At 56.7% G+C, this 19,172-nt stretch overlaps 1 protein-coding gene across 7 annotated transcripts in view; it reads right to left on the bottom strand.

Moving 5' to 3' along the window:
- Nucleotides 1-19,172, bottom strand: part of MGLL (monoglyceride lipase) — a 190,068-nt gene that overhangs the window by 38,619 nt on the left and 132,277 nt on the right. For 6 of the 7 annotated variants that reach the window (XM_032458807.1, XM_032458805.1, XM_032458806.1 and 3 more), the window contains exon 3: nucleotides 16,198-16,304. In XM_032458807.1, coding sequence (XP_032314698.1) covers nucleotides 16,198-16,304 — 107 coding nt within the window. Of the gene's footprint in view, nucleotides 1-7,613; nucleotides 7,950-16,197; nucleotides 16,305-19,172 lie in introns of those variants that run through there. The other variant, XM_014566784.2, reaches the window with a different exon arrangement.

Here is a 19,172-nt window from a genome sequence, read left to right as displayed (position 1 = left end):
CAAGTAAGCACAACGAAACCCAGGAAGATTGAAAAAAGGAAAAAGGAGCGCGAGCACAGAGCCCGGGCCGTGCTGTGGGGGCGCCCGCTGCCCGGCAAAGGCGGACTCGCTTCCACACCCTCTCCCAGCCCCTCAGGGGTCCAGGCACGGGGCCCTGGACCACAGGTTTTCCAAGCTGTTGCCAGTCACATTCCACGGGCTCTCTGGGCGTATGCGGAGAACAGAATGCGGGTCTGCAGCGCAGCGTCACTCAGTCAGCATCCACGCTCCTGGGCCTGAGTTTATGCTCTGCCTCTGGGGCCCAGTGCCGAGGCCATGACCCGCCAACCCCTCTCTCCTCACTGCCAGGGGCGACAGTAAGGAGGGCAGCACGCAGTCCTCACAGAGGGAAGTTCCTTCTGCAAATAAGACACCGCTCAGAAACCACCCGTGACGTAGGGCCACACGCTGCAAGATGTGCAGGTCTCACCGCCCCAAGCAGGGCCCCAACACCTGTCCTCGCAGGCGGGTCCCCACTTCCACCCTGCCTCTGGCTCGGTGTGCAGCGCTGAGCAGCCAGGACCCGCCGGTACTGGAGAGCCTGTCTTCCAGGGGTGGCACTTCCCGCCCCAGCCTGGTTACAGCCCTTGGAGGCCCGCCCCGCCCGGTAAGTCTCAGCTGTTTCTGTCGGCCGCCTCCTGCAGGCCCGGTTCCATTTCGGTCACCTCTGGTTGGTGGCCAGTTCGGCGGCTGGGGGAGATGAGGAGGCCGCACCCGCACCTCCTCAAGCCCTGGCTTCACCCTGCTTCCTCAGCCCTGGCCTGCGAGAGGCCCTGCGCCACCTCCGACTCTGTGACCGCCAGGCTCAGCCACCCACAGTCCTGCCATGGTCACGAGCTCCCCAGGCCTCCCTGAAGGAGGAGATGCCTACACTAAGGGAGACACTCTCTCCGCTCCAGGGAGTCAGTTCTGCCGTCACCCTCACAACCGTAAAAAGCAAAACAAAGAAGAAACAAAAAACAGATACAAAAAGCTCCATAGTGATGTGTTTCAAGATTGCAAGAAATACTTCACTTCTGCTCCAGTTTCCTCAGTTGAAAGATGAGAATTCTCCAGCCTCTTGCTTCAGGCTGTTGGCTGACCTAGAAGTGTCGTATGTGCACCCAGGGCCTCAAGTGCCTTCTGCCCGCTGCCTGGACCAGCTCTCACAGCAGCCCTACGGGGCAGTACCACTGGTCTCCACTTCACTGAGGGAGGGGACGGGACCGCGGCTTCGCTTTGACCACCTTGGGCTGTTGACCCAGCAGGAGCGCAGGGAGTAACCACCCAGGCCAGGAGGGGGGGTCCTGAGCTGTGGCCTGGGTGGGGGGACGCTGCATTCCCTGGGCCATGGCCCTGGAGGGGTGCTGGGGTTTGTCACCCAGCTGCCCACCCCCCGCAGGGCTCCCAGCTGGCCTCCCCACAACCCTTCCACTCAGCTGTTGAGGGAACCAGCCTCAGCTGGGGGAGGGAGAGGGAATGTCAAAAAGAAAGGGGTTTTCTGGGCAGACGTCTTCTGAGATGTATTTCAAACATGTGCCCTCATGGTCACGTGACTGGTGCCCTTTAGACGGGACACCCCCTCGACCACACATGTCTTCTGTTTCAAAATGCCACCTGCAAAGGGCTGTGCTAAAGAAAGGGCCCCCGGACCCCGAGACGCTCCTGCAGCCAACGCAGCCCCATCTGCACGGGGCTGCCCCAACGTTGCGCAACCTCAGAAAGAAAAGCAGAAGATAAAACCTTGATTCAAACAATTTCACTTCTCGTGAGCCACTGTGACGGGAACAAGGGAAGATCCAAAGTTCGCACTAGCTGCGCTCTGCTCTCTGAGGCAGCGGAAAGGTCGTCCAACAAAACTGAGAGGTTTAGGTGTCTGTGCGCAGCCTCGTCAGGTGAGGGGTGCCTCTGCTGCCCGGCCCGCCCTCCTGGGCCGCAGCCCCTCCCCACAGAGGCCCGGAATGCCACATGTTCGTACAGCAGACGATACTCTTAATGACAGATGCAAAGAAGAAAAGGCTGCTTCTGAATGCAGGCGGCTGGGGAGGCACAGGCCGCGGCTCATGGTCAGGAGGGCGGCCCCGGGGCGGTTTCTCAGTGCCTCTGGACAGGCGTGTGTCACTGCTGCTCTGAATGCAGAGCAGGGGCCCCCACTGCGAGCCCCAGACCTCCCCCACAGCGGTAGTCGCCCCGCAGCCGTCCCAGGTACCACCCTCCCAGCTCTGTCTCAGACCCTCCGACTCTGCTGGTTCCTACCTGCTGTTTACCTCATACATTTCTTTACACATGGACTTCAATCTTTTATCAACGCATTAATCAAAGGCATTTTCTGTCACTACCATTCATGAAAAACCAGAACCACTTCCTACAGAGTAACTGGCACAGACTGCTCCTTACCTACCCTATCCGTTCTCTCCCTTTTTCTTAGTAACTTAAACCTGGTTCTATCCAGACAGGCAGCGTACCCAGGTGGAGCACTCTATCTCCCAGCCTCCCCAGCAATTAGGAGAGCCCATGTGACCAAGTTCTAGTCATTAAGATATAACAGAAAGTTGATAGATAAAACATCCACAGAGGAAGGCAGGCATCATCTCTGATGTCTAAAATAAAAGTGTGATGTGATGGCTGGAACGTCAGCCACCATTCTGGACCAAGAGGGAAACTTGAGGCTGGCCACTCTAAGGGTGGCAGAACAGACAGAGGAAGGTGGATTTCTTGACAAAACAACGGAGCCATCACCCTAGGGTGTATCAAGCATGTCTTTTGTTCTGATGTTTTGTCACCTGGGGCCTTGTGGACCTTGGGGAAACTGCCTCTCCTGGGGCTGGCCAACTTCTAGAGAATACCGACCTGCCTTCCAGGGTGCCTCTCATATGCACAGTAACCAATTCAGAGCCCACTCACCCTACCCCCATCTCCTCTGTTAGGCTCTCACACTCTGGGCCAGTATCCTCCTGCCCTAGTCACCCAGGGTCAGTACCAGACAACTAGGACCGCTCCCACTCCGCAGAGCCCCCCTGGAACTGTTCAAACCAGCCAACCCTAAGCCTGCTCACCCTGCCCCACCTCTCCCCAGGGAAGCCGCAGTAGAGTCCCCAGTCCCCAGCTCCCTGACCTTCCTGGAGCTTCCCTGTGAGGCCCTGCGTGGTGTGGTGTCCCCCTCCTCGGGGACTGAGGAACAACTCTCTTTTCAGTGACTGTTGTCTCCTGTCCTCTGATCTGTGGGACCTCACCATACCTGAGTAATGAGACCTACATCTTAAAACACGGGCCCGGAATATCTCCAGACGTCTTTCCAGTTAGAAATTAACTTTTTCTTGTTTAATCCACTGATACAATCAACCTCAATTCCAGCAACCAAACTTAATTCCTAACTGACATAGAAATCACAAAATAAGTATATATCTTTTAAAACAAACAGTGATTGTCTATGTACTAATTAAAGCCGACTTGGGCTCCACCCTTGAAGGCCTGGGCCCAGATCAATACTTGAATAGGCCTGAGGTCTTTTCCAGGGACACCTCCTCCACTCATGTTCTCTGCCACAAGTCACTGTGGGTCCTCACAGGTGGGAATGTATGTCCCCAACCTTGGGCTTGGCCAATGGAACACGGACAACCTGGCCTAGACTTTAAAAAGCATCACAAGATCCCACTGTCCTCGCCTGCTTCTGACAGGGCTCTGGGAGGAACAGGACTGGGCCAGACCACTGGCCCAAGGAGAGGACTGGACCCGATCTGCGGCGTGAAGCTGAGCCCAGCCAAGTCTGGCCCAAGCCAGCCAACCCACAGACGTGGGAAAGACAAAGTTACTGTCTTGAGCTAATGAGCTTGGGGGACTTAGTCACACAATATTATTGTGGCAACTGCTGACTGATTTGGTCAGAAGAGCAGCGATCTGCAAGTGCTTGCTGACTTCCCAGTTTGTTAGAACCAATACGAGGACACCCAGGTGCATAAACACGTGTATAACACGTAACACACAACACACACACAAATTCAGTGGCACTGCTCCTGGCCGCAGGTATCTTACATCTTAGCTCAGGAGCCTTCGCTGCCCGAGACCACCAGCCAAGCTCGGTGCCAGCTGTCCTCCCAGGAGTAGCTGTGTCACCGTCCCCAGATGAATGGGCTCCACCAGAGGAAGAAACTCTTCACTAGACTCCTGAGGGGCCTTGGGGACCCAAAGGGAGCAGTGACAGGGTCGTGAGCCCAGCAGAGCTGATGTGAGCCAGGCCCCAGTCACCGGGACTCAGCCGTGCTAGACCACAACCGGCGGCGCCTGGGACGGAGCTGCTGACAGCGCTTTGCTGCAGGAAAGGGGTGCGTCTGCCGCGTGCACCGAGCCCCTACCACACAGGCTGGTGCACGTCGCCCCATCATGTCTGCACACAGCTGCACGGGGGCTTTGCTCCCGTTCTACAGACGAGGGGACCAGGGTCACTGGGCCCTACGCGCCTGTGCTGACCCTCTGTCCACCTCCCCCCCCCCACCCATGGCACCAGGTCTCCTGACCCTGCTCTTCTGCTGCGGGGCCTCTGTGCTGGGTCCCTTTCCCCCAGATATCCTCGGGCCCTCCCTCCTTCTCGGAAGGGCGCCTGCCCCACTGCTCTGCCCCCGCCCCGTTTGATTTTCCTCCGTGACACTTTAAGTCATTCATTTTTGCTCTCAGCTGACAATGGCAGGAACTCTGTTGTCTTGTTCACAGAAGTGAACGAGGCCTGGCCCCTTGACAGGTGCTCAGTGAGTCACAGAACGAACAAGTGAATGAATGAACGAACGAGCAGTGGTGTGAGGCTGGGAGGCGGAGGAGCTGGCAGGGAGGCAGCGAGGCAGGAGGCAGGAGGCAGGGAGCCAGGGAGGTGGCAGGAGGCAGGGAGGCAGGGAGGAGGCAGGGAGGCAGGGAGGAGGCAGGGAGGTAGGAGGTGGCAGCAGCAGCAAGTCTGTGTCTGAGCAAACCGAGCCGTGGCCTCCTGCCCTACAGCCCACATTGCTTACGTAGTCAAAGCCCGCCACCCTCTCCCCGCACCCTCCATCGGCTCCGGGACAAAGCATCCTCCCTTCCCATAGAGGTTCTGTTGTGCAGAGCAAGGAAAATGGGAGCCACGAACGGTTTTCTTTCCTCTCTTGTCTTCAAAAAGGCCTTTATAACCAGGTACATTCCAATGGGAAAACCAGTCGACGTATCACGACTATGACAAGCTATCACTAAGGGGAAACCTCATTCCTGAAAATGTGCATAAATGCTCCAAGCTGTGAGTCATTATCTGTGCAGGGGAGGACGAGGTAGGAGGTTCCTGATGCTGTTTCAGAGGGCCTCCCTGTCCTGTGACTGCAGCGGCGGAAACACACGGGGCAGGTGGTCTCTCCTGCCGCTCGGCCACTGGAGACTGGCCAATATCGCAAACCTGTCCAGACCGTCTCCACACAGATGCGACAAGGCCCTCAACATCGTGCCCGTCTCACAGCAGCCACTCAGTGAAGGTCAGCTCACCCTGCTTTGGGGGACATCTGTGACCACCTGCGTCACTTAGACATCTCACCCCTAGCCTGTTCCCACATCTCACGGCATCTGCTCCACTTGGAGAAACTTTAGCTCAAGAAACGCTGCCCCTTCACTGACGTGCTTCAAGCCCAGGAGCCGAATGACCACAGGGGCTCTTGGCCTGCCCAGATCAGCCCGCCCCTCCTCCCTCCCTGTACTCAGGGGCTTGGAATTGGGCCCTTGGCCTTCAGATGAAGCACCGCTGATGATTCCTCTCCTTTTTTGGTAAAAAAAGTTTCCACTGAATAAACCCTCTAAGCAATTTTTCTGATCTGGTGACATCAGCACAATGGCTGGAGAGAAATAATTACTATTGTGGTGCCTACATGAGCCGGCCCTTCTCCAGGACTCGGGGAAGGGACAGCTGGCCCTGCCTAGCAGCTTGGTTTTCTGTGTTGAAGAAAGGAAGCGAGTGGCGTGGTAAAGAGGGCTGTCTCAAACCTTTCCAACGGAAGCAGAGCGGAGGGAAAATGTAGAGCTTACTGGCACGGAAGACTGCAGGTGTTGCAAACGGAGAGTGTCCTGGGTTCTATGATTTCAGGTTTCTAGGGGAAGTTTCTGGCTCATCACACAGATGGGAAAACTGAGGCTATGACAGGTAAACTGACTTGTCCCAGTAACACAGCCAGAAAACAGTAGGCCAGGCCCTGAGTCGAGTCCCCCTGCCTCCATCCAAGACAGTCACACGAAGAAAGCCCCAGGCTGGGCTCAAGCTGAAAACAGAGACACCCCTCCTTCCCAGTGTGACACTCAGAGGATGCAGTTAGTTCGGGACACGCGCAGGAGCTGAGGAGAAGGGCAGTGTTTCCACTCTTGGAATCACCCCGACACCGGGTCTGTCCCTTGGTTGAGCTTGGCTGCTGCCGGTGGGAGTCAGACCATCTCCAAGCAGAGCCTTAACAGAGGTGCGAGGTGGGGGCTGGCACAGCACCCTCGAACAGACTGCGCGTCATGAGCTATTCCTGGAGCTGCCTGGGCACTTCTGTCGGACGGTGCAGAAACCCCAGGGCCACGTGCCTGGGGGCTGCACTCCAAGCCCAGCTGCTCAGAAGCCAGCACCCTGAGAGGCACCGCTGGTCAGGCAGAGCCTGCGGCATCCCACCCCAAAGCAGTTCTCTAAAAGTTCAAGCCCTAGCAGGGAAAGGGTACCGGGACTTGAGTCCAGCTTTGCGCCTCTGCCCCTGTGGCTGTGCAGCCTTGGGCAAATTACTCAACGTCTCTGAGCTCGGGGCTTCCTCAATGAGAACGATGCCTGCGTCACAACATTGCTGCAACTAAACGGATTAAACAGGGGGTGGGGGGGTACTAGCACAGAGATGACGGATTTTCCTGGGCGGGAGAGCGCTAGTTGATTTTCTATAAACAGGGCCCATCCTCTAGTCTAAACTCATAACCCCACATGATTCACCACTCTGAACTCAGACAAACCTAGAGAAGCCACCATTTTTAAGCAAATGCCTCATAATTCAGCACACGTTCTCTGAGCCCCTGGTATGTGCTAGGTACCAGGCGGGCTGCAGAGACCAGCCAGCCTCGGTTGCTGGGTCCCTGTCCTCAGAGCACGTTTGTGACGGACGCACTGAGACAGGGGCCCGTGGTGTGGGAGCGATGCCCGGGGAGGTGATGACCACTGGCCCTGCTTTCTGGGGGTGACCAGGCAAACCCCTTCTTCCTCACTGCTGCGCCTCGTCACAGCTGCTGTGTTGGGCGGGGTGTTCTGGGCCACATTGGAGGTGAGATGCCAAGGGAGTGTTGTCTCTCTAAGGCTCCTCCATCTCCGGCAGGCAGGGCCTTGGCTTCCAGAATCAGCGCAGGAGCCCACGATGCTCTGCAGCCACGCATGTGTGGAAGGGCCGGGGCAGACTGCGCCCCGCCTCCGGCCCAGTTTCCAGCCCACACCAGAGGTACTGCCGGCCCTTTTTTGCAGATGAGGAAACAGAGGCCCAGAGAGGCCCGGGCGCAACACTCAGGCCGCCTCTGTCCCAGCAGGTCCTGTAGACTCACTTCTCCAGCCCGGCCCCTGGGGGCCCAGTTCTCCAGCTTGGACTCACCTGGCCTTCCCCCACAGAGCTTCCTTCTCGAAGGTCCACGCCAGCACCGAGTACACGCAGGCTCCTGTCCACGAGATGTTCCTGGTGTGAGCATCTCAGGCGAGGCATTTATTCCAGGAGAGAAATCAAGGCACTGAGGGCGCTTCAGGGAGCTGCGAGCAGGAGCTCTGGTCCCGGCCCTCCTGCTCCCACTTGTTCCCTGACCTGCGACAATCCCTCCTCCTACTTCAGAAGCAACTTGGGGAAACCAAATTAAGTGAAGGCTCCAGCTCCAAGAACCCTTGGGAAGGTTTCTGGGGAAAATGCAGCGGGGCGTTTATTATTTGCAAGTTGGTAACATTGCTGTTTAAAAATTGTCACCAGAGGCTTGGTGAGGCACCTCAGTCTGCCAAACGGGGTCCTTTCTCAGCTGGGAGGGACCCGCTGGCTGCCTTCCCCCCTCTTCTGCTGGCGGCCTTGGCACTTGGCAGTGTCACAGCTGATTATTTTTAGCTCTTGGCAGGTCGGCCATCCCAGTCACATGCTGTTTGAGCTCCCACTTCAGAAAGGCTCCAGCTCACAGAACAGAGCTGATGCCCCCTCCCCCAGGCAGCCCTCTGTGGCTACCTAGGGACATGTTTCAGTGCAGCCAGCACTGGCCCTTCCTGTTTGAAACTTATCTCCCAGTGGCTCCTTTCCCTGGTTCACCTGTAGCCAGGGTTATTTCTAACGTTAATTTACTTTCACACTTAGGGAGACTGCCGGGATGGGCTTGGTCCCAGGAACCTGGAGTCCTGGCTCCTCCCTACCAGGTCTCCCCACCTCTGCAGTGAGGAGATGGGCCTCCCAGGCAGGCTGTCAGTGACCAACAACCAACGGTAAGAACGATCATGATTTTGGCTTCAGTCATGAGTTCGAGTGCAAGAAGAGGCCCCGCTCACAGCCCTTCTGGGCCAGGTTCCCTCCTTGGTGCCCCCAGGTAGCAAGCACCTCCCAGGAGCTTGACATCGGGCTCCATCATCACCTGGGTCAGGCCCCTGACTGCACAGCCCAGCTGGTGAGCAGAGGAGCTGGGCTTCGAACCCAGGCACCCCTCACCCTAGTCACTCTGGGCCCCGGTCTCACGCGGGCGGAGGAGTCTGCAGCCCCGACACTGACCAGGGACAGGTGCCTGATCCACCTGACTCGAACGCCTTCAGGAGAACACTCAGTATTTGCAGATGGGAAAAAATAATCCAAAGTAACTGTTACCTAAGTTGGGTGCAGACTGTTTAAATTTAGAAGGTGTCTGGTGCGTGGTGGGGAGGCACTGGCCGCGTGGGGCATGACGCAGGGCATGTGCTGACGCGCCTCGGCAGGTGCTAGGCCTGGTGGCACGCCGACCCAGAAGCCAGGGAGCAGACGTCGGGGAAGAAAAGGCCCCCAAGGGCACGTCTCCAAGGTGGGTTTTTCAGACACCAGTGGGGCACCTGCTGGAGTCCCAACCAAGGGGGTCAGAACGACGACTAAAGTTACCAGCCTCCCGAACTGCCCGGCCAGCAGCCCATCCATGCCTCAGCGCCGTCTCCAGGAGACTTCCATGGCTACCACCCCCAGCTGTCCTCCCTCCTGGCTCTCATTTGCTCCCTGCTTCTCTTGGAGTTTGTCTCACTTAGTCACTGACCCTATGCGGTAGGTCAAGACTTTGAGTCTTCTCTTGCTGGAGAGGAGAAAACAGAGGTTCAGAGAGGTTCGGTAACTCGCCCAGGGTCACACAGCAAGTAAGTGCTTGAGCTAACTCGAGCCCAGGTTCTCCAGGCACCGAGGTCCATGTTTGCTCCACCTCCAAATGTAACCCATGTACACATTATAATTAGGTTCATTTTTTTCTCTGTTCCTGAACTGTGGCACAGAACGTCTGTAGCGCAGAGAAGAATTTCCTTCCCTAGAACTATCTATCCCCTCTTCCTTCTAGACAAAGCATCACATGCAGGTAACTTGACTTTTTTTTCTTCCCCAACAAGCGACTCGTATGAACACTCCAGAAACTGCTGCTTCCAGAGACATGGAGTGAAGTCCTAAATACTTCGATCTCGGGTCATAGGAACTGTTTCGAGTGAATAGACACTCCCCTGGAGGAAATTCCTTCTGAAGGTAACTGGGCGGCAAGTTATCAGGCAGCTCCCGCCCTGAGGGAAGACACCACTGGGCTTCCAGCAGCATCCATTTGGCTTTCAAAGCCCCTCGTGCGGAGGCTGATTTGGGGTCTAGACCGAAACTTGCCTGTAACCCTCAAAAGGGCTACATGTTTTTGTCGCCTGCTTCACGTGTGAATAAATGAGTGCACTCTCCCCCGTAATCACTGTCTGCATTTCTTTGAAAATGGAATCAGCGGTGGGCAAAGATGGGACATCGCAAAGGGAAGCCCCAGACGCTGAAAAGCGGCTGCTCGGTCCTGCGGGAGGTCTCGTCGTGGGCGTCGCGTTTGGACTGAGTACAACTGGGCGCCTGAGCCACTGGCTACAGAGAAGGAACCTGTCACCTAATCTGAGGGAGCTGAACAATGAGGTTCTCTCCTTGAAGATCGTGTCTGGCGACAAGGTGAAGAGGGGTCTTGGGGGAGGGCAGTGTGGGTAATTACTGAGCACCTACTAGATGCCCAGCAGGTGCCATGTCACATTTCCTCACCAGGCAGATACTGTGACTCAGCTGCAGGTGGGGAAACAGGCTTAGTGAGGGGTAGTGTCCTGTCCAAGGGCACCAGAGTCCTATGCTCTGAAGCTTTTCCCAACGATCATTCCCCAGGGAAGACTCACATCACCTCCCCTTCACTGCAGGCACACTGCACGCTTCACCAGAGCCCTCCATGCACGTCTTCTACAGCACATCTGCCTCCTCCACTGCACTGGGCCTCTGGGAGGAGTACCTGGGTCCTGGGACGAGGTACCTGTGTCTGCGTCATTTCCACAGCCCACACCCAGCACAGAGCTGACACATGGCAGGCTCTTGGACAGTATCTGCTGTAGGAGGTGCAAGTTTGCCTGCCGCAGACATTACACTTTCAAGTTTAACTGTGTCGACACTGCACCTTATTTGAAGTAAATTCTACACAAGAAATACCTGTGATGGACCCTGCCCCCTTCTCCCTGGACTCTCCCCAGCTGAGTTGGGAAATCCTGGGGTGGGCCCGGCCGTGCAGGGTGTCCGAAGCCTTCCCGGGGCCCCTGACGCCGCTGGGGTTTGGACCCGCTCTCTGGTTCTGTCCTACAGCCACACTGACCTCCCTGCTGTTAGTACTATTATCGTACCTTCATTTCACGGATGAGCAAGTGGGGGCTTGTGGAGGTTTTTGTTTTATGCAAGAAAGAGGCAGGTGACCAAATAAACACTGTGTCAGAGACGTCTATCCAAGGTGGCAGGCCCGGGGACGAGCGAGGTGAACGAAGAAGGACGAGCAGGAGGAGGGAACACAGAGACCCGGCAGGGGAACCGGGGCAGCAGGACGCTCCCCTCTCCGACAGGCCTGCAGTGAGCTCTCTGCGCCCACCCTTGGACGGAAACACCCCTCTCTCCCCGCCACCGACCGCCGAGAACTCCTCAAGCATCAAAGAGCAACTAATAGCAATTTTTTTCACTCTCATATTTACTAAGGCAAGAAAAAATAACCCATTTTTCAGACACTGCAAACATATTACTGTTAACTGACAGCAATCTATTTTAGAACAGATCCAGCAAAGGACCTTGACTCAAAGCTCTCCCCGTGTAGAAAACACACACATCATCCTTTCCCCCTTGAACTTCCTCAACACTCTGCTTCTGACTAGGGGGCCCCACCCACAGAGACTCAGGCATAACTGCTACCCACAAACATTCCCTCAGAACTTCCTCTTCTCACAGGCACCCACCCCCGGCTGGGTTTTAAAAAAAACCTTTAAAAAACCACACACACAAACTCCCTTTAACACTTTCTCTCAAATATTTGCAGATAATTAATTCACTGTTAATCAGTTAAGAATGGCTCTGTTCTACTTTGTAAATAAAGACAGGGCGACTCCAGCCCCACAAATGCTATTTCTGAACACGCGGCGGTGGAGACAGAACGGCACCCCCAGCAGGTGGGCCAGGGGTCCAGCCGCCTCCTCAGCCCCTCTCTCCTGCCCACGCTGCTGCTCCGAGGGGTTTCCAGTGAGTCACCACCAGCAGCTGGTGTCCAGGATGGCACGAGCCCCACTTTCTCAGTGCTGTATTTAGAGCAGCACAGAAACTCCCAGACGCCCCTCCACTCCCACCTGCTGACCCCTCTCTCGTCGGCTCCAAATGCCTCCGGGGGGCCCTCCCCGCTCAGTGGCCCTCCCAAGCTCCAAGTGTCCCCAGGTCTCATCACAGAGCCCTGGGCTTCTCAGGCCAGGGGCTCGCTCCCCTCCATTCCCGCTGCTAAACTCCAGGGTCCAGCTAGACCCTTGGGCCGGAACGCCCACCTGAACAGGATATAATCATGTAACCGCACGTACCTGTGTGCCTGTGTGGCCTCCTCTCCCTGGCATAGTGGTTCTCAGTCTAAGCTGCACGTTAGACTCCCCGCCCTTCCCCAGTGGATTTTAAAGGTCTTGACGCCCCAGCCACACCAAAGACCGAGAGATCAGGGTCTCTGTGGAGCGAGGGGACCGAGGCACCAGTATTTTTCAAGTTCCCCAGTGTCCTGGGGCAGCCCCAGCAAGGACCACAGATCTCAGTGATGGGCACCCCCTCCTTACCCACTCTCTTCCCCACAAGCTCCTACTCACCCAACAAGGCCCAGCCACCTTGACGGCCTGCCTCGCACACCCGTGTTTCAGGCCTCGAGGCTCCTCGACCCAGCTCCTAGAGACAGTGGCCCCTACCCTAACCCTGGTTGCCAGACCCAGAGCTCCAGTGGCCACCCTGCTGAGTCCTTCCACCTGCTAGTGTGAATATTCTCGTGTGGGGGTCTTACTGTTGGTATTTAAGGCGCCTCTGGTCTGATCTCTTCTGGAGCAGAGACTCCCTCGTCCATTTGGCAGACACTGTGATGCCTCTGCTCTCTGCTCAATGCCGGCTCCGATGGCAGAGGAGAGGCTGTGGGGAGAGGGGCCAGCTCCCTGCACAGTGACACAGTCTTGGTCAGCCAGGACCCTGGGCCTCCACCACAAGGAAGAGTCACCACTCAGGATAAAAGACACTCTGATCCAGCAGGGACTTCACAGGAGCTGCCCCACTTGGAGGGGAGGACAGGTCACTCCCCCAGGACGCCAGCTGCTGTGTCCACGCGGCTCTCTGTGTGCATCATCCAATTCACAGTTAACGCATGTTTGGAACCTTAACCACCACTTACGCATCTTCACATCTAAACCTGATGAAAGCAGACGGGGGGTGGACACGGCAGAAGGGTGACACTGTGAGCTAAGTACAGCTGATCCTCAGAAAAGATACAAAGTAGAAAAGGTTGAGAAATGCCCTTAAATACTAAGCCTGGAAGTGTGGGCAGCAGAGCCAGAGATGGTGAGCACGGGGTCCGTTCTGCGCCCTTCTTACTGACAGAACCCTGTTTGGATCTGCAAATACGCGGCTAACCAGGTAGATTTCCTGCCTTCCCTGCCCCTGGCAAACGAGGTGCAGCTGGAATTTGCCCTGAGACTCTAAGCAACATTTGCTTCCTGATGTGAGCCCAGTCCCTTCCCCTGTGTGGCTTCTCTCCTTCCTGCTCAGGCTGGAGCAGGTATTCGTGGCCACAAAAGCCACGGGCCCAGAACGGCTGAGCAAAACTGCAGGCAAAGCCTTGGGCACCGGCGGCACCGCCCCACCGGCCGCAGGCTCTGCGTGTCAGGGGACAAGGGTAAAGCTTTCTGTTAAGTTACCTGGTCAGGGGTCTGATGCTGTCACATCGACTGGCATGTGTGGTGTGCAGGCTCAGCTGTGTCACCGCAGACCCTCACCCTTGAAATGGGGAATGACAACTATTTCGAGCAGGGGAGATGACGTATGGAAAGGGTTTGGTCGGAGACTGGGGTACAAATGGCAGGAATGTAATTCTCACATCTGGCAAAGCCTTTCGTGCCCATGAGGTCATCCTGTAAAATTATAAGGTCAACAGAGGACAAACGTAACTGGGCACCTTGCCGGGTATGCCAGGCAGCACGTGCCTGGGACACAGCCAGACCGTCCCCCGTGGCGTCTCCAGATTTCTGTCCAGACAAGGACACACTGGGGACTTCGGCTGAAGTCAGGGCAGCATAGCGTCTGCAGCGGCAGCAGCGAAGCCACGGTTGGTAGCTCCCTGTACTCCAGAAAGACTTCCACACCTGTTGCTTCCTCCTACCTTCATTGCGGGCTGGACAGGTGGCCCAGCACAAGGGCCCAGACCCCTCCTTCCAGCCTCGGAGTCCCCTGTAGGGTTCATAGTGTGGCGCAGCAGCGGGTCCACACCGGGGCTGGAGGGGTCCCGGGCCGGCTGAGCGGAGGGGAAAGCCCCCGCTTCATTCTCTTACTCTATCAGTGCACTACCTGACCACTTGGTAGATGCGGAAACTAAGGCCTGGAAGGGTTTGGCCTCTGAGATCCACAGGAGTATCGCAGTCCAGTGGGCACTTGGACCCAGTGTGCCTGCCTCCCCCGGCAGAGCATGGGGAGGTCGTGGGCCCCCCAGCGGTGTTTTCAGCCTAGCCCTGCTTCTGATCCTCCATATACACCCCAAGTGAGTCCAACAGCCCCCGACCTTCTCCCCATAGAGGCTTTATTTACTTTAAAAGCTGTGTGGGGAAGAGTGAGGACTGCACACATGTCTGCAGGATTCACTCCTGGTGTGACACAGGAGGCCAGGTCACAAACCAGCAGTCCCAGGTTCAAGTCCCTCCTGGTTCATGCCACGTCTCCCCACGCGAAGTGCCACAGCCCAGGTCACTAACCACCAGGAGATGCTCCTCCAGCCAGCACGGAACCCCAGGGGCAGTCCACCACCTGCCTTCTCCCGCGGAGGAAGCCACACTCACTCATCTCTAGACAACAGAAATCACCCTGCGTTCATCTCTTGAATATAACACCTCCCTTAGGCACTTGCCAGAGAGATTTCCCATGAGTCACTGGAAGAAACCAATAAATCAAGGAACTTAAAACAGTGAACGTAAGCAACCGGTTTCGAGCTACATTTAGAATGCCACAGAGAGCCAGGCCTGTTTCAGATGTTATTCTGGAAACACCAAAAGGTAGGCTGTTTCTTCTTTCTTTTCACTCTAAAGAAGAAGACTTTCAAAATTGTGTTTCAAAGTTCCCCAGTCAGACAGAGTAAATAAGGCCTGTCAGCTCCTCGCTCCCACAGACGTGGCTGAGGACAGCTGATAAGACAGTGGTTCAAGCAGTCGACGCCAAGATCCAGAACAGACACTTGACATTCCAGCAGGAGGTGTTTAGCATCTGCACACTACAAACAGCCTTTTCTTTCAGAGTGTCCCCATGTTCAGTTCACTGCAACAGACTTGAATGGAGACAAATGTGATCAGAAAAGAAGTCATCCGATCGTGGGCCTGACAGTGTGGAAAGTGCCGGAAGAATGAATGACATATCCAAGGTAAAATCGGGACAGTCCTCCAACAAGCTCTCTCGAACAGTCTCACAAACACTACTGGGACCGTTTGCAAAGCACTAAAGAACATCACAACCATAATAAGAAAGAATTTGGTCAACATTCTCAGTTACGAGGACCCTTGCATGCATCTGGCTACAAAAGGCTCTTGGTGAACCGAACTACAGTTCTTTATGCGCAAAATACCCCAGCGAGCTCCCCTCCCACAACCAGGACTCTGGGCCTCGTCACTGCTCCTCCCTCTTTGTGGCAATGTCACTTAATTATTTCCAAATCAGATAAAACAGAAGCGACATTTCTGGATCTGGGCCAGGATGATAGATCTCTACATTGCAGTCGTGCAGAAATCACTGTGTTCAGCCATAGGGAGTTCCTCATTCTAAAGATTGGTAGACTGAGAAAGAAACGTGCGAGCCTTCCCAGCCACACAGAGCGGAGACGTCACCCAGAGGGGTAAGGACCCACATACTGATTCAGGCAGCAAACGCCCTCCTCTGATGCTTCTTGTGGAAGAATCAAAGACCTGGCCTCGGGGAGGGGCTGTGGGTGCGTGTATGTGCGTGTGCACGTGCCTGGGGTCTTCTCATGGCCACGTGGCCCTTGAGACCCTCACTGTGTTCCTGGCTGAAATGCTGTGTTAGCATCTCGAGGTCACACTGGGCTGTAAATGGCACTGGTTCTGAGGGCACCGTGCCCACCTGAAGCCCTGGGAGAAAACCAGGGCTCACTCTGCACAGAGAGCGTTTCACCAACCAGCGAGAGGAGGCCTTGGCCTGAGGCAAGTTCTTACATAAACACATTCCGACTCTGGATGTTTTCAGTTGAAATTTCTATTCAGCCTGCATTCAATCCCAGACTCAACAGAAACTGCTGGTCAGACATATTTTTTGTTTACGTAACTACATTTCTTACTTAGAAACATTCTGTGGAGAGTGCCTTCTCCCAGAGTACTGCGGGAATCAGAAGCAAAGAACTGAGGAGGAGGTGATGGGGGAGACAGGCTGGGGGCCACACTGCGGGCCGGGTACTCACCGTGGTCGTGGGCAAACACGAGCAGCCCCAGGCCCACCAGCATCCGAGCCAGCTCATCATAGCGGCCGCAATGCTCCCCGGCTCCATGGGACACAAAGACCAGGGCCCTGCAAGGACGAGAGAAGCCATTAGGAAGGCCAGACCCCAGAGGCCGCAGCCGCGGCAGGACCGGGCTCTCATGACATCAGCAGTGAGCCTGAGTGAGAGGCAAGTGCTGTTAGAACACGGGGCCTCAGGGTCACAGGGGACAGCAGGTGCCTTTTCACTGAGCACTCACTACATGTCAGACCCTCTGCTGAGTCCGTGTGCACCACTCCTAGTCCTCGGATCGTCCTACACTTTACCTTCCTGACAGCTGAGAGTGAAACTCATAGAAGTTAACTGCCCAAGTCACACAGCAAGTTGCAAAATGTGTATCAGAGCACTTCACCACCCGGCTTTCAGGTCTCCAACGGGCTACCAAGTGGGCTCAGAGTACAAGCCGTCCTGTCCCCTCCTGGTCCCGCCACTCCTCCAGCACCTCCCCGGCTCTCGACCTGTCCTCACAGGGGCTTCCAGACTCTCCAGCAGCACCCAGCTCTTCCCACCTCAGGACCTTTGGCCTTGCGGACCCCTCTCCCCCAGATCCCCCGCAGCTCCCGGAAGGGACAGCTCAAGCACTTTACTGTCCTTTGGGAGCTGGGAAGCTGCCAGATTAGCTCAGCCCACAGTGAATGCAGATGGACAAGCCAGGTCATGCGACCGCCAGCCTCTCCCTGCGCTCAGGGCCCAGTGGGCGGAGGAGGACTTCAGGGGCTCACTTAGCGTCCAGAGGAGCGGCACATGGCATCACCACCACTGCCTGAAGGTGCTTGCTGCCAGAACCCAACCTGGACACAACACGCGGAAAACTGCTTGCACTTACCCCACAGGAGCTGCTTCTAACCCAGTGGCTCTCAACGCTGGCCATGCCCTGCAGTCACCTGCAGAGCTTTCCCAAGTGCTGAGGCCACGTGCCACCCAAGAAGAGCCTCTGGCGGACAGGTCTCGGGGGGAGAGCGGCCCCCTGTCCTCCATGCTGCTGGGGCAACAATACCGCTCAGCGGCCACGTGGGACCTCCAGGCAGGGAAGGCCGCCCCTCTGCCTGGAGACTCCCAGCCACCGTGGAGCCGCTCACCTCCCTGAGAGACACACCGGCGACCACAGGCCAAATCTGGACTGATGGAGTGGCTGCTGCCACCCCTCTGGAAGCAAGCAGAGCAACCTGGCCGTCCGACTGCAGGCAGCAGGGGCCTCAGCCGCCCTCCTCTGCCAGGTGGGCAGCACTGCAGGCCCCCCTCCCCCAGACCCAGCCCAGGCATCTCAGCAGACACATGCTCTGACACTGGCCTCATTCTGCTGCTGCCCTAATTGGGGCTCTCCCAGCCCCTGGATTCAGCTCCTGCCGGGACCCCAGTTCTCATCCATCGGTCTCTCTTCCCACTCACCACACTCCTTGTTCCCTGGATCCAAGCCCAATTCTGTTCCGTAGACTGCCTGAGCCCTGCACTGACTTCCCACTGCATCAGAACAGAGCCTGCTGCCCTGTGGTGATGCCCTCACCCCTCTTCCCAGCTCTCAGAAAACCAGCGGGATGAGGCGTAGCGTTTGCTGATTTCTCGGTGTAAACGTGCCCCTACGGCGAGTTTCAAGTCAATAACATGACATCACCGGACTCGGGGTTGGGGAGGGTACACACAGTCGGCTCCCAGAGCCAGTCCTCACCGGTGCCGGCCTGGACCCTCTGCACCTGCTGAGGCCTCTGCTACGGGACTGCCCCTCACCTCCCTGATCTTTGCTTCGACCATCACTTGGGTCTCAGGCCTCTTCTGACACGTGAGTGCCGCAGTCTCTTCAATTCTCGTCACCGAGAGATTCCTCGTCTGTGGCCACGCTTCATGTCCCCTCCCCGACCAGAAGGCGCTCCCCAGGCAGAGGCCTGACTCAGCTGGTACACTGCTATGTTCTCAGCTAGGGGACCCAGTACACAGTAAGGATGTGCTGATGGACCAGATGACCCCAGGCCCGGGTCCCCTGCCCTCAGCGGTCCCCGGCACTCGAGGCTCACGCCCAGGGGCCTCAGGAAGCCTGTGGGTCTTGCTCTACTCTGTCCACCCACCCTGTCCAGACTCCCCTCCGCCCGCCCCCCAGTGCCTGCAGGCTACGGGCCCAGCCTAGGAGCTGCCCTTGCAGGCTGGCTGGCCCCCAGCACCTCTGCTTCCCGGGCCCCAGCCCTCCCAGCTCCCCACCTGCTGCCATAAGCACAATCAGCCACTCCTGAGTTGTGTGTGTTTACGTTTTGTCTCTCTGGGAAAAGGGAACCCCCACATAAGGCCTTCCGAAAGAACTTCCACATTCACCGTCGCTGCATGCTGGCCACCACTTGGAATGTCTCCTTCGGGGCTTCACACGCTACCGTGATTCTACTTCAGCTCCGAAACATACAGCACTCTGGAACCAAGACATGGACTAAACAAACACCAGAGTGGCTAGGAGGCTGTGGACAGAGAGCAAACTCAGAAACCAGCGCAACTTGGTTTGACTCCAAGCATCACTATGTGTGACCCAGCAAGGCAGCCAGTCACACCCAGCCAGACTCACAGGACAGCGGAACCAGGAACCGGTGACTGAGATCATCCAGACAGACTGGCTCAAAGCTGATCGCTTTCGTGCCAGACCTGGGGACACGAGGTGGACAAACAGCACAGTCCCTGTCCTCACACAGCTGACAGTCTGGCGGGAAAGACAGACACTAAGCAGAGAGCACGCATGAAAGTGTGTTTTGAGAGTGCCGTGAACCCAGAGGGGCCCACAGGCACCTTGTCTGGACTGGAGGGGTGGCTGGGGAGGTCCTCTCGGCATGTGTGAGCCAGGAAGGCTGAGGAGGACACAGCCTTGGGGGTCGGGAAGAGCTGTCCTGCACAGGGTCCTGCATGGGCCAACACAGGTGTGCCTA

This window comes from Camelus ferus, chromosome 17, assembly GCF_009834535.1.
Source record: "Camelus ferus isolate YT-003-E chromosome 17, BCGSAC_Cfer_1.0, whole genome shotgun sequence".
Classification (NCBI taxonomy): Eukaryota; Metazoa; Chordata; class Mammalia; order Artiodactyla; family Camelidae; genus Camelus; species Camelus ferus.
Note: the sequence above shows the minus strand (reverse complement) of the source record. Positions and strands in the feature narration are given on the sequence as shown.